This window comes from Macaca mulatta, chromosome 8, assembly GCF_049350105.2.
Source record: "Macaca mulatta isolate MMU2019108-1 chromosome 8, T2T-MMU8v2.0, whole genome shotgun sequence".
Classification (NCBI taxonomy): Eukaryota; Metazoa; Chordata; class Mammalia; order Primates; family Cercopithecidae; genus Macaca; species Macaca mulatta.
This window is the reverse complement of record NC_133413.1, coordinates 153685300-153698495: the sequence shown is the minus strand read 5'-3', so window position 1 is coordinate 153698495 and position 13196 is coordinate 153685300. Positions and strand designations below refer to the sequence as shown.

General features: G+C 57.2%; 1 protein-coding gene across 50 annotated transcripts in view; it reads left to right on the top strand.

Annotated features, from left to right (window-relative positions):
• TOP1MT (DNA topoisomerase I mitochondrial) overlaps positions 1-13196 on the top strand; it is a 58366-nt gene that overhangs the window by 23565 nt on the left and 21605 nt on the right. For 47 of the 50 annotated variants that reach the window (XR_013397496.1, XR_013397490.1, XR_013397489.1 and 44 more), the window contains 7 exons: positions 3351-3466; positions 5201-5322; positions 8288-8410; positions 9098-9285; positions 9999-10143; positions 10486-10629; positions 11752-11937. Coding sequence is in view for 41 of the 50 variants with exons in the window: in XM_077944226.1 (XP_077800352.1) it covers positions 3351-3466; positions 5201-5322; positions 8288-8410; positions 9098-9285; positions 9999-10143; positions 10486-10629; positions 11752-11937 (1024 nt within the window). In the remaining 9 variants the exon portion in view is untranslated. Of the gene's footprint in view, positions 1-3350; positions 3467-5200; positions 5323-5552; positions 5688-8287; positions 8411-9097; positions 9286-9998; positions 10144-10485; positions 10630-11751; positions 11938-13196 lie in introns of those variants that run through there. The other 3 variants (XM_077944240.1, XM_028853052.2, XM_077944243.1) reach the window with 2 other exon arrangements.

Genomic DNA, 13196 nt, shown 5'->3' with positions numbered 1-13196 from the left:
TGTAGCTGTGGCTGGGCCTCAACACTGTAGGGTTTGGTTAGGTACTTTATAAAAAGCTTGTGTTGCTGTGCCTGGTCTTCTGAGACCTGGAGTCGGTTCCCAGGTTGTCTCCAGGACGATTCTGCATGACCCTGGCACTCACTGTCGTATCTACATCACCAGGCACACGCCACATGGATCCAGTGGCCCTGGTGGCCGTTCGTGGTCCCAGGCGCTTTCCTGGGGGACATGTGAGAAGCCCTGCCGGCGCATACTGGGCCTGGGGTAGCCGCATGGGGTTGGGTCTCTGCGCACGAAATGCTGGAGGTTTCGGAAGAGCTGGAGAGTTGACAGCCTCACTGGTGCGTGGAGATCCTGCAGGAGTTTCCGCCAGTGGGTTTGCCGTCGTTCACTTGGTGCTTCCAGCGTGGTGTGTCTCTGTGGCCTGGTGGTGCGCTATCGCCATATCCGTTCACAGCTGAGGGCCTGCACAGCTGCCCAAGGCCATGCCGCAGAAATGTCCTGTCTGCCTCCAGGATCTTGGGACCCAAGAGAGCCCAGATGGGGGAGGGCGTCTTGGGAGGAGGGAGTTCTGGCCTGCCCTGGAGCTGGGGCTGGCTGTGGGCCCTGCACTGAGGGGCATCTCTCCGAGGGTGCACAGGCAGGTAGGTGCTTTCCAAAAAGTGCTGCTGGGCTGCAGTCACCCAGGTGGAAAGGTGGGTTTGGAGCAAGGTCTCCCTTTGAAAGCCAGCTTGTGTCTGATGGTGGTGCTTGGTACGCGGGTCTCTGCAGGGGTGAAAGAATGTCACTACAACGTGCACAACGTGCAAAACGTGCAACGCTCAGTTGGGCTTGAGCACACCCAGCACTGCAGCCCTGCCTGGCTGCTGGCCTGCAAATTGTTTCAACTCAGTGTCTTCATCTGTGAAATTAGACTGATGGTGTGATTACCCTAGAGGCTTTGTGTTACTGTCAGTCAGTTCTTTATTTTTATTATTATTATTATTTCTTGAGACTTGCCCTGTCACCCAGGCTGGAGTGCAGTGGTGCAATTTCAGCTCACTGCAACCTCTACCTCCTGGGTTCAAGTGATTCTCCTGCCTCAGCCTCCTGAGTAGCTAGGATTACAGGCGCCAGCCACCACATCTAGCTAATTTTTGTGTTTTTTTTTTTTTTTTTTTTTTTTTTTTTTTTGAGACGGAGTCTCACGCTGTTGCCCAGGCTGGAGTGCAGTGGCGCGATCTCGGCTCACTGCAAGCTCCGCCTCCCGGGTTCCCGCCATTCTCCTGCCTCAGCCTCCCGAGTAGCTGGGACTACAGGCGCCCACAACCGCGCCCGGCTAATTTTTTGTATTTTTAGTAGAGACGGGGTTTCACCGTGGTCTCGATCTCCTGACCTTGTGATCCGCCCGCCTCGGCCTCCCAAAGTGCTGGGATTACAGGCGTGAGCCACCGCGCCCGGCCTAATTTTTGTGTTTTTAGTAGAGATGGGGTTTCGCCATGTTAGCCATGCAGATCTCGAACTCCTAGCCTCAAGTGATCCACCGACCTCAACCTCCCAAAGTGCTGGGATCACAGGCTTCAGCCACCACGCCCGGCTCCTATCAGTCAGTTCTGAGATACCTGTGGTTTCACATTTTCTCACACCCTGATTCTCTAAGAAGGCGTTGTCTAGGTTAAGAGGGCGAGGTCTAGGTTTCATTCTTCAGGGTACTTAGCGATGCCGCCTCCTATCAGCCCTACCCTAGACATGCTGTATTAGGGCTGCTGGGCTCTCTTGAACTCCTAAAACCTGTAAGAAAGGTGAGGCTGGTCTCACCTGACATGGAAAAGCTCTGCAGAGTCAGCAGAACCCCCCTTCCCCCGACTCTCCCCCCAGACTCCAGCTGCCTGCAGTATCTGCCAGCTAGCTTTTTGTACTTTCACCATGTTGGCCAGGCTGGCCTTGAGCTCCTGAGCCTGCCTCAGCCTCCCAAAGTGCTGGGATTACAGGCGTGAGCTACCGTGCTGGGCTCCACCCTGGAAGGTTCTTGAGCCGGTTAACTTCTCCCTACTTTATCACCTCTGCCTCTGGCTCTTCTAACCCTGCCCATTCCCTCCTCTGCAGAGACAGCCAGAAAGGCCCTTTCAGAAATGTCAGTGGCACATGCTTTCCTCTCTCAGACCCTTCAGAGACTTCCTGTTGCTCTGAGGACACTCATCCCAGCCGAACAGGCCCACCAGGCCCCTGACAGCACTACCTGGCTGGGGTCACGTGCGGGTCTCCTGGCTCTGGCAGGTGGGGGTGTGATCTGGAACCTTCTGTCCTTGTGCGTCTGGGGGAGGCTCAGAAGGTGTGTCCATCTCACTCTCCCCCATCCTGATGGCGCTCCCACCCTCCCACCAAAGCCTCTCCCACTGAGGCCTTTGCACTGGCCATCCTAGATGCTGGGCTCGCTCTTTCCTCAGCCCTGCTGACTGAGCCTGCCCACTGCCTGCCAGCCATGCCCCGTCTCGCTCCTCTCCTCCCAGGCCCATCTCAGTGTCTGGGTTCAGTTGAGCCCTTTCTACGAGGCAGTGCTGGCTCAGGGCTGGCTCAGGGCGGGCTTGGGCTTGGCTGGAGCCTCAATGGATAGACGATGACTGGCCTGGAGAGTTAGGATGGGCTGTAGCCACCATGCTGGCTGTGTCCCCGTCCTCCGCCCCCAACCTCCAGAGCTGAGCTTGCCAGGAGGGGATGCCCTGGGGAGGGGGACCTTGGCAGGGAGCCCTGTGGAGCCTCATTGTGTTAGTGCGTTGCAAGCCCTCCCCCACGCCCAACAGGAACCCTTCCCTGAAAACCCCTGAGGCTTCTGGCTTCAGGGCCTCCCCTCCCTGCCCGGCCTTCTCCACCCTGCCCGATCCTCTGTGGGCGGCGGTCCTGCGCCCTGCTGTGGTGCCTCTCCACTGGCTGCACTGCTGGCCCCCTCCACCCAGCTCCTGGGAGGCAGGGCTGTCTCGTAAGCAGCCAGGTCCTTTATTTAGCTAATGAAACGGTCCCATGGAGAGGTTCCAGAGGATTCTAGAGCGGCTCTGAAGGGACCCATCTGGGGAGAGGCCCTAGAGCCTGGGAGAGGCACGTTGCCTTGCCCTTCCCCGCTTAGCCGGGCTTGGTGGGATCCGTGACTCAGCAGCGCACGGGCCGCTGTGGGTGGGGCACGGGCGGGTGCACAGGCAGGGGGCTCAGGTCAGTGGGGGTTGCCTCCCTCTGCAGGCCTTGTTTTCCTCCCCCGTGAGGTGGAGGCCACACGGCCCCCCTGCTAGGAGCCACAGGGAGGAGCCACCACGCGAGGTGGGAAGAGGCTCACACTGGGCCTGGCCCAGGAGAGTGACACGTGCTGTCTCCATCTTTAGGTGGGAGGAGGAGAAGCGCGAAGACGGGGTGAAGTGGAGACAGCTGGAGCACAAGGGCCCGTACTTCGCACCCCCATACGAGCCCCTTCCTGATGGAGTGTGTTTCTTCTATGACGGTGAGGACGCAGGGAGCGGCTCCTCCCGGGCCTGTGCTTGGCTCCCTGGGCGTGGGCTCCCAGTGGGCATCTGGCTCGCTCCCTCAGCCCCGCTGCAGGCTTCTGGCTGTGAGCGCTCTGTGCCCTCTTCTTGCAAGTGATGCGTGGGGGCTGCTGACCGACTGACCCGTGCTCGGAGGGCAGCAGCTCAGGGGCTCCTGTCCCTGCCTTTCCTGCTGAGCCTGCACTGGCTGTGCCTGTTGTGTCCAGGACCCGCTGGGCAAGGCCCACCCTCCCTCCCTGCCCTGCACCACTGTGTTCCCTGTGTGTTCTGAGTATACACAGTATATACACTGCGTGTACACACGTGGATCACAGAATGGTCACTTGATCCCAGCTTGTGATTCTCAGCAAGAAGCGGAGCTCGTGATCCACATGAGCGCTGAGCCACCCTCAGAGGCAGGACCCCGGGGGCTCTGGGTCAGCAGGGCCCAGTGCAGGACCCACCCCTCCTGCCCTTGAGCCCTACTGTCTGCCCCAGGGCCGAGGAGCTTCGGCTTGGCTCTTGTGCTGCTGATTTTAGCTGCTTCAGCCCATTTTCTTCATCTCTGCTAGAAGGCATCCTTCTAAGAAAAGCAAACCTCTTCTCCCCCAGGGCGGGCCCCCACGCCGTGCTGTGCCCCTCCCGCCAGCCCTCCCGTGGGCCCCCTGCCGGGCCACAGGCACACCTGAGTTCGCTGAGCTCCTTTGATGCCATTTTTTGTTCAAAGCCTGTTTCTCCGAAGCTGGACTGGAGATTCCACAGGGACAGAGGTTCTAGCTGTGTCTGTGGGGGCTGCCCACGGGAGGCCACGGGGCCTTACTGAGCGTCTCGCGCTGTGCCCCTGGCCCAGTGTAGCGGCCGCCTCGCCCGCCCCAGAGTGGCCCTGCAGGACCTCCCTGGCCAGGAGGGATGTGGCGGGCGAGGACTACCCGTGCAGGGCCATGGCAGGCAGTCCGGGGAGCAGTGGTATCACGGGCCCAGTGGGGCCGAGCCTCCACAGAGGGGCAGCGGGAACTGAGCCCCTCGGGCCTGTGCTGCTGGCCTCTGGGCCTCTCGTCCTCTGTCCTGAGAGGCTAGTTATCAGGAATACCTTCTTCCGTTACCAAATGATTATGCCTTTATTTCTCTAAAATTTTCTTCTGAAAACTTTTCAGACACGCAGTTGGAAGAATTCCTGGTGAACACCCTCGTTCCCACCAGGAGCCTCTCGCTCTGCTCACCTGGCCCCAGCTCACCCCCTGCATCTCTAAACCATACCGATCTTAGAAGAAAACGCAGGGACTGGTGGGACAGAGGCTGGCAGAGTTTTACAGGGTTACACTTACAGTTATTCAGTTGTCTGCTTTGAAGCATTAACTTTTATTTTGCTTCCGTAATTTTGTAGAGATGGGTGTGTTTTAAAATTGTACATGTTCCATTTTCATGTAATATAAATGTAGTAGCAAAGTAAAGTGCTAAAGGAGAAGAAATCAGAAGCACCGAAATCTGCAGCGTTTTCACCACCCACTCCAAGATCACTGTGGTCGTCACCTCCACGCAGGGTGATTGTCGTTTGTCACGTAGAACATGCTGCTGAACTTACGGAATAAGGCCTAGCTTCTTGCTCTTGGCATAGTACGCACGAAAGCGTACTTTAAAGCAATGAAGTCATGTCAGCTGGAGGCCAAGCCTGTGGCCGCTCTCTCATGTGATATGTCTTTTGATGCCTGCAGGAAAGCCCATGAGATTGAGCGTGAAAGCGGAGGAGGTTGCCACTTTTTATGGGAGGATGTTGGATCATGAATACACAACAAAGGAGGTTTTCCGGAAGAACTTCTTTAATGACTGGCGAAAGGTAGGTACCCTGGGCGGCCGCCACAGCTGTCCTGGACCTGTCTGGCCAGGCCCCTGAGGTTCTGCAGTGCTGCCTCTGGACGCCCCTTGCAAGTTCCCGGTGCTGCTGCGTGGCCACTCGCTTCGAGCTCCTGGGCCCAAGCCATCCTCCTGTCTCGGCCTCCTGAGTAGCTGGGACCATAGGCGGTGCCAGCGTGCCCGGCCTAGTGCACCTCAGACCTTTCCCTTCTCAGGCAGGCCGTGGGTGTGGAGCCGGATTGGTGGTAGCCTGACTCCATGGACCGCTGAAAGGACAGGGGTCTGGCATGTAAGAGGGAGAGTGGAGGAGGCCACTGCCATTTCCCAGCCCCCGGGAAGACAGGTTTGGTGAGAAGCTCTTTGGAGGGGAGGGTGCTCCCTCAAGGTTTTTTCTTTGCTCATTTTCAAGGTGACTGCCCTTCGCCCATGGCCTGACTGGTTTCATGTGTGTGCCGTGGGCTTTGTGCCCTGTGGGGTTTCTGTCGGCACCACACCTGCAAGACTCGCCCCTGACTTGCTGTCCCACGGCTTCTGCCTGGCTCTGGTCAGGTCCCGTTTCCTGCGTCGTGTGACTCATGCTAGTCCATTTCCCTGTTCGTGGGTGTTTGATTAATTCCTGTTTTTGGCCTTTGCGTGTGTAAAGCTGCCATGAACATTCCCACAGGACTTAGGGGTGAAGTTGTTGGGTCACGGGCTACATGTGTGTCCAGCTTACTGGAAACGCCAGGCTGAACTGTCCACATGCCTGCCACGGGTGTGAGGCGCCTCTCTAGTGGGCACGAGGTGATACCTCACCATGGGTATGGTTTGCGTTTCCCTAATGAGAAGTGATATTTAAGCATCTTTTGGTGTGCCGATGTGTCATTTCAGTATTTTCGTTTGTGAACTTTTGTCTGTTTAAAAAATTGAGTTGCTTGCATATTCCTTGCTAATTTATCGGAGTTCTGAAAATGCATTCTGGATACAGCTTCTTTGCCGGTTGCACGTGCTGTGATATCATCTCCCAGACTTTGCCTTTTCGTTTCTCAGTGAGGTCTCCAAGCAGAAAATGTTAACTTAGTTATTGAGTTTATCAGCCTCTTTTATGGTGAGTACTTTTGTGTCCTGTTTTAAGTCCATTATCAGAAATAGGATTTGTAAAACTTTTTCGTGGTGTTTGTAGTTTATATTTGCATTCTCTTAACAATGTCTTTGGAAGGTCAGGAGTTTGGAATACTGACTAGGTCCCGTGTATCATGTTTTGTCACAGGTTGTGTTTTTGTTGTTTTGTCTAAGAAATATGCTTAATTCAGCAGCACAAAGATTTCCTCCTATGTTTTTCCCAGAAGTCTTGGTTTTAGGTTTCCATTGAGGTCGGCTTAGTTTAGGTGGAACTCTGAGTTAATTTTGGTTACTGTGTGGGGTAGAGGCCGAGGCTCGTGCTTTGCATGTGGGTGTCTGACTGCCCCGAGCCAGCTGCTGGAGCCTGTGCTTCCTTGTGCCCTGTGTGGGCTCTGCTTCTGGACCCTCTTCCTCTGTCCTGATGCCATCCCTCTGCCTGTCACCACGGCTTGGTGAGGTGGCGCCAGCTGCCCGGTGTCCTCACTCCCCTCCCGGTCAGCACTTCTAGTCACTAGCAGAGCTAGGAAGGGAGGCAGTGTCGCAAGGCAGCAGAACTGGAATGGGCGGTAGATCCGAGGGCCCAGGGAGACACAGGGACAGACCCTGAGCCCGCGGTTGTGGCCGAGCAGGGCTCCGTCCGGCACAGATGGTCGATCCGAGGGCCCCGGGAGACACAGGGACAGACCTGAGCCCGCGGTTGTGGCCGAGCAGGGCTCCATCCGGCACAGATGGTGTCGCACCTGAGCTCCTCGGCAGAGGCGGGTCGTCCCCATCCCACAGTGAGACACGGTTTAGCAGCAGCTCCTGAGGTCTCACACGCCTGAGTGGCCGAGCCTGGACTGGGACCGTGAGCTGGTGCCCGCAAGCCTGGGCTTTTGGCCATGGGCTGTACAGAGTTTTTGTTGTGTAGGAAATGAGAGGAGAAACAGTTGCCTGTGACCTGCGGCTCTCCCTCAGGTCAGCGTCTCCTGTTCCCATGTCCTGGCTTCTCCTGGACACTAGTTTTCGTGTGAGTGTGATCAGTGTGCATGTAATGTTTTCCCCACTCGGGATTTTATCCTGCTTAGTCTCCACACGGGTAGATCATCACCAAACTGTTTTCTTCTGTGGTTTCCAAAATTCACCTTGAAACTGAATCCCCAGCGCCACAGGACAGAGGTGGGGCCTTCAGGAGCTGATTGGGCTGTGAGGACACTGCCTTGCTGCAGCCCTTAGGATTAATTTAGGGCCTTAGGGCAGGGCTGGGTGGAATTAGCTGGGCCCCTTCTGTCCTTCTGTCCCCGCTCCACTGCGTGAGGACAGCCTTCAGGGCACCCTCTCAGAAGCAGGGACTGGGTCCTCCACAGACATCAAATGCCGGGGCCCTGATCCCAGCCTTCCAGCCCCCAGAGCTGTGCCTGTGGTTTATCACTGACCCGTCCCCGGGATTTCGTTGCAGCAGCACGTATGGACTGAGACTTTGGCCTCCTGGATCCCATCACGCTCACCAAATGAGCTCCCCATCATTTATCCCGCTCTGTCCGGTCATGGCGTTTCTGCTGTTGCCCTTAGTGCCGTCGTCATGCTCGTTTTCATACCGGAGAGTTTACTTAGGATGGATCTCAAAGTGGAATTACTGAGTCAAAGGTTTTAGCCAGTTTTACTCCTGACTTGTTGTCAAGTTGCTTTTGGAGAACTGTGCCCTCGGCTGCTCCACCCCACTCCACCCCTGCAACAACAGACCCAGCTCTAACTGTGGGGTCTGCGGGGAGAGGCTCTGTTCACGGGACCGCAGGCCTGCACAGGTTCTGCCCGTCGCACGCACGCCTCCGTCAGACATGGTGAGTGCGTGTCTGTGGTTTGTGCAGGAAATGACAGTGGAAGAGAGAGAAGTCATCAAGAGCCTGGACAAGTGTGACTTCACAGAGATCCACAGATACTTTGTGGACAAGGCCGCAGCCCGGAAAGTGCTGACCAGGGAGGAGAAGCAGGTTGGGCTGACTCGAGCGTTGTGTGACCCAAAGTGGCCCCTGGGAATGAGAGGCCAGCCTGGCCCGAAGGCTGAGAAAGGCCTGTGGCCTTAGAGAAGCCCCTTCTCACAAAGCTGCTCTTGGCTCGGCAGCCTTAGTGCCCCTGCGTGTGCTGAAGTGTCGTTCCGCTTCCCCAGAGCACATTTGAGAGTAAACCCAGTTTGAAATGGATGAGTGATTTACCATCATTGATAAAGGGTGGGTTCCCAGACGGGTTGTGGGCTGAGGGCGGGGCTTGTGCAGGCCAGTCGGCTTCTCGCTGTACTGTGCCATGCGTCTCCCTCCATCTAACAGGAACCTGCCGTGCTGTGATCTCCATGTGGCCTTCTCAGGGATTCCCTTAGCTCTCCTCCTCCATGGCGGGCAGCCACGCTCCCTCCCCCGGCTTTACTGCTCAGGCCTAAAACAACCGAAGCCTGCGCAGGGGCCGGGGAGTCCAGACCATGGGGTGGTTGGGCCGTGGCTCCTGGTGCCCCCTGTGTGCCCACCTGCACTGTCCCTTGCCTCTGCGACCTCCATGGATTGTGAAGGGCTTTGAGGGCCCAGCTGAGTTAGCCAGAGCAGGGTGGTCCCAGGTGAGCAACAAGGGACTGAGGCCTGTCCTCTTCTCTTCACTGCTAATGTCTACTGACTGTTTTATTAACTCAGAAGCTAAAAGAAGAGGCCGAAAAACTTCAGCAAGAGTTCGGCTACTGTATTTTAGATGGTCACCGAGAAAAAATAGGCAATTTCAAGACTGAGCCGCCCGGCTTGTTCCGTGGCCGTGGCGACCATCCCAAGATGGGGATGTTGAAGAGGAGGGTCATGCCGGAGGATGTGGTCATCAACTGCAGCAGGTACGTGGCCGGGCGGGCAGCAGGCAGGTGCTGGATCCCTGCCACCTGGGTGAGTCTGGCTTTTCTTCACCTCCTGGGAGAGGGAGGCACACTGAGAAACGTGTGGCTGGTGACCCCCACACCATTCCTGTGGAGCTCAGCCTGCGGGTGTGGCCGGGCAAGGGCGGCCCTCCCAGGGTGCGTACCACGGGGTCAGAAGTCCTCGCCTTGCTGTGGCTGAGACTCTCCTGCCAAGGACACCCCGTGTGGTTTTCGTATCCCACACCATCTGGACGGCCCAGTGGCATTAGGTGTTTTGAACTTGTTGGAGGGACAGTCCAAGTGGTGGAGAGGGGACTGCTGGGCCGCCTGTTGTACCGTGTGACCGCAGTGTGGAGTAGGGACCCTGCCTGCAGGACCTCCAGTGGCCAGGCTGTGTGGAGCAGGGCACTCTTCATCCCAGTTGGTGCTGAGAGGTTTGAACAGAGCGATCCCTTGCTTGGGTGGCCGCCCAGCCTCCTGGTGCACCGTGGCCTTCCTGTGTGTGCAGAGCGCAGATTGAGCGGCTGCTTTTGTCTGAGCTGCCAGGCAGGCCACCTCTGATGCTAGACTCGGTCAGGAGCCATGCCACTACCATGGCCACCAAGTGGGATGGTTGAGCAGAGCAGCTCCTTTTGCTTGCATTCCAGAGAATAAGGTCTCCAAGTTATGTTTGTGTCATTGTTCTGCTGCAGGGACTCGAAGATCCCCAAGCCACCGGCGGGGCACCAGTGGAAGGAGGTGCGCTCCGATAACACTGTCACGTGGCTGGCAGCGTGGACCGAGAGCATTCAGAACTCCATCAAGTACGTCATGCTGAACCCTTGCTCGAAGCTGAAGGTGAGCGCGGGGCTCAGCAGGGCGTTTCCTCCCCGGGAGGTCTCCCTTAGGACGCTGGCAGGGAGGTATGTAAGCCGGGCACCGGCAGAGGCTTCTGAGATGGGCTGGGAGTCGGCCAGCCCGCGCTGAGGTCATGCTGTGCCAGCAGCCACAAGCCCCAAAGCCAGGAGTGGACGTGGGTGCTCACTGCCAGCATCACCCAGCTGGATTTGCTGCCCCAGCCCCTGACCACTCCACCATCGAGTGGAGAAGCACGAGGTTTGGGGCAGGGAGAGTTGACAGCCTCCTCCATTATTTAACAGGAATACGAATGTTTTCTTTCCTGTTATTTTTTTCATTTAGGGGGAGAAAGCTTGGCAGAAGTTTGAAACAGCTCGACGCCTGCGGGGATTTGTGGACGAGATCCGCTCCCAGTACCAGGCTGATTGGAAGTCTCAGGAAATGAAGACGAGACAGCGGGCGGTGGCCCTGTATTTCATCGATAAGGTACGCGGCCTTCTCGCCTCCTGGGCCTCCTCATCCTGGCTCTCCTGGCGAGGACACCCAGTTGGATGGCACAGTGTGGCGATGTGGGCCTGTGTGTGGGGTGGAACCGCAGTCTGATGGTGTGTGCGTGTGTGCACATGTGTGTGGGTGTGAATGTGTGTAGGGTGTGCATGTGCATTGTGTGGTGTGTGTGCACGTGTGTGTGGCGTGTCTGTGTGTGGTGTGCATCTATGTGTGGTGTGCATCTGTGTGTGGTGTGCATGTGGCGTGCCTGTGTGTGATGTGCATGTGTGTGATGTGCACCTGTGTGTGGTGTGCCTGTGTGTGGTGTGCCTGTGTGTGGTGTGCATGTGTGTGGCGTGCCTGTGTGTGGTGTGCCTGTGTGTGGTGTGCCTGTGTGTGGTGTGCCTGTGTGTGGTGTGCATGTGTGTGGCGTGCCTGTGTGTGGCGTGCATGTGTGTGATGTGCATGTGTGTGGTGTGCATGTGTGTGGTGTGCCTGTGGTGTGCATGTGTGTGGCGTGCATGTGTGGTGTGGCTGTGTGGCGTGCACCTGTGTGTGGCGTGCATGTGTGTGGCGCGCATGTGTGTGGCGCGCCTGTGTGTGGCGCGCCTGTGTGTGACGTGCACCCCGTGTGTGGAGTGCGTGTGTGTGGCGTGCATGTGTGTGGCGTGCCTGTGTGTGGCGTGCATGTGTGTGGCGTGCATGTGTGTGGCGTGCATGTGTGTGGCGTGCATGTGTGTGGCGTGCATGTGTGTGGCGTGCCCGTGTGTGGCGTGCATGTGTGTGGCGTGCCTGTGTGTGGCGTGCATGTGTGTGGAGTGCATGTGTGTGGCGTGCATGTGTGTGGAGTGCATGTGTGTGGCGTGCATGTGTGTGGCGTGCATGTGTGTGGCGTGCATGTGTGTGGCGTGCCCGTGTGTGGCGTGCACCTGCGTGTGGTGTGCATGTGTGTGGCGTGCCTGTGTGTGACGTGCACCTGCGTGTGGTGTGCATGTGTGTGGCGTGCATGTGTGTGGCGTGCATGTGTGTGGCGTGCATGTGTGTGGTGTGCATGTGTGTGGTGTGCATGTGTGTGGTGTGCATGTGCATGCACCACCCACTTTGTTCCCCACCAAATAGCTGGCGCTGAGAGCGGGAAATGAGAAGGAGGACGGTGAGGCGGCCGACACCGTGGGCTGCTGTTCTCTCCGCGTGGAGCACGTCCAGCTGCACCCGGAGGCCGACGGCTGCCAGCACGTGGTGGAATTTGACTTCCTGGGGAAGGACTCCATCCGCTACTACAACAGAGTCCCGGTGGAGAAGCCTGTAAGTGCCCTCGCGGCCGGCTGCTCCTCCCTACGTGACACGTATTTGCTCTGGATGTCTTTGGGGTCGTGCCAGAGCTGTCGTGGGGTCTGTGGCCCATTTGCCACGTCCTGTCTGTTGGGTGAGGCCCGCTGTGCTGGGGCTGATGAGGGTGAGGGTGAAGGAGAGGCTATGCCCCATGGTAGACCCAAGGGGTCACAAGGGAGCTGGTCGGGGGCTGAGCAGGGTGCCTCTGTCACACCATCTTTGTCTCCTGCCCCCCGGCTGGAGCATCTCCCAGGGCTGCTGGAGGAAGACACTGCAGACCCAGTGGTTTAACAACAGACATTTATTGTTGCTCAGTCCTGGGGGCCAGAGTCCAAGTCAAGGTGCTGGCAGAACCGCACTCTACCCACACTCGGGGAGGATCCTCCTGCCTTCCCAGCATCCGGTGGGACCGCGGATCCTGGGTGTCCTTGGTCTGAGGCTGCCTCTCGCTGCGTCTCTGCCTCTGTGTCTTCTCACAAGGACGCTGTCGTATTGGAGTTAGGGCCCACCCCACTCTTTCTATGTGTTCGTCGTAACAGTCTCTAAAGACTCTATTTTTAAATAAGGTCACGTTCTGGCCTGGCATGGTGGTGCACTCCTGTAATTCCAGTGCTGTGGGAGGCTGAGGTGGGAGGATCACTTGAGCCCAGGAGTTTGAGACCACCTGGGCAACATAATGAGACCCTGTCTCTAAAATAATAAAAAAACAGCTGGGCACGGTGGCTCACGCTGGTAATCCCAGCACTTTGGGAGGCCGAGGTGTGCGGATCACAAGGTCAGGAGATCGAGACCCTCCTGGTCAACATGGTGAAACCCTGTCTCTACTAAAAATACGATAAATTAGCTGGGCGTGGTGTTGGGAGCCTGTAGTCCCAACCGCTCGGGAGGCTGAGGCAGGAGAATAGCGTGAACCCGGGAGGCAGAGCTTGCAGTGAACTGAGATCGTGCCATTGTACTCCAGCCTGGGCGACAGCAAGACTCTGTCTCAAAATAAATAAATAAAAATTAGCTGCGTGTGATGGTGCATGCTTGTGGTCCCAGTTACTCCAGAGGCTGAGGTGGGAGGATTGCTTGAGCCTGGGAGGTTGAGGCTGTGGTGAGCCTTGATCACTCCACTGCACTCCTGCCTGGGTGACAAAATGAGACCCTGTCTTTTTTTTTTTTTTTTTTTTTTTTTGGAGACAGAGTCTCATGCTGTTGCCCAGGCTAGAGTGCAGTAGTGTGATCTCAGC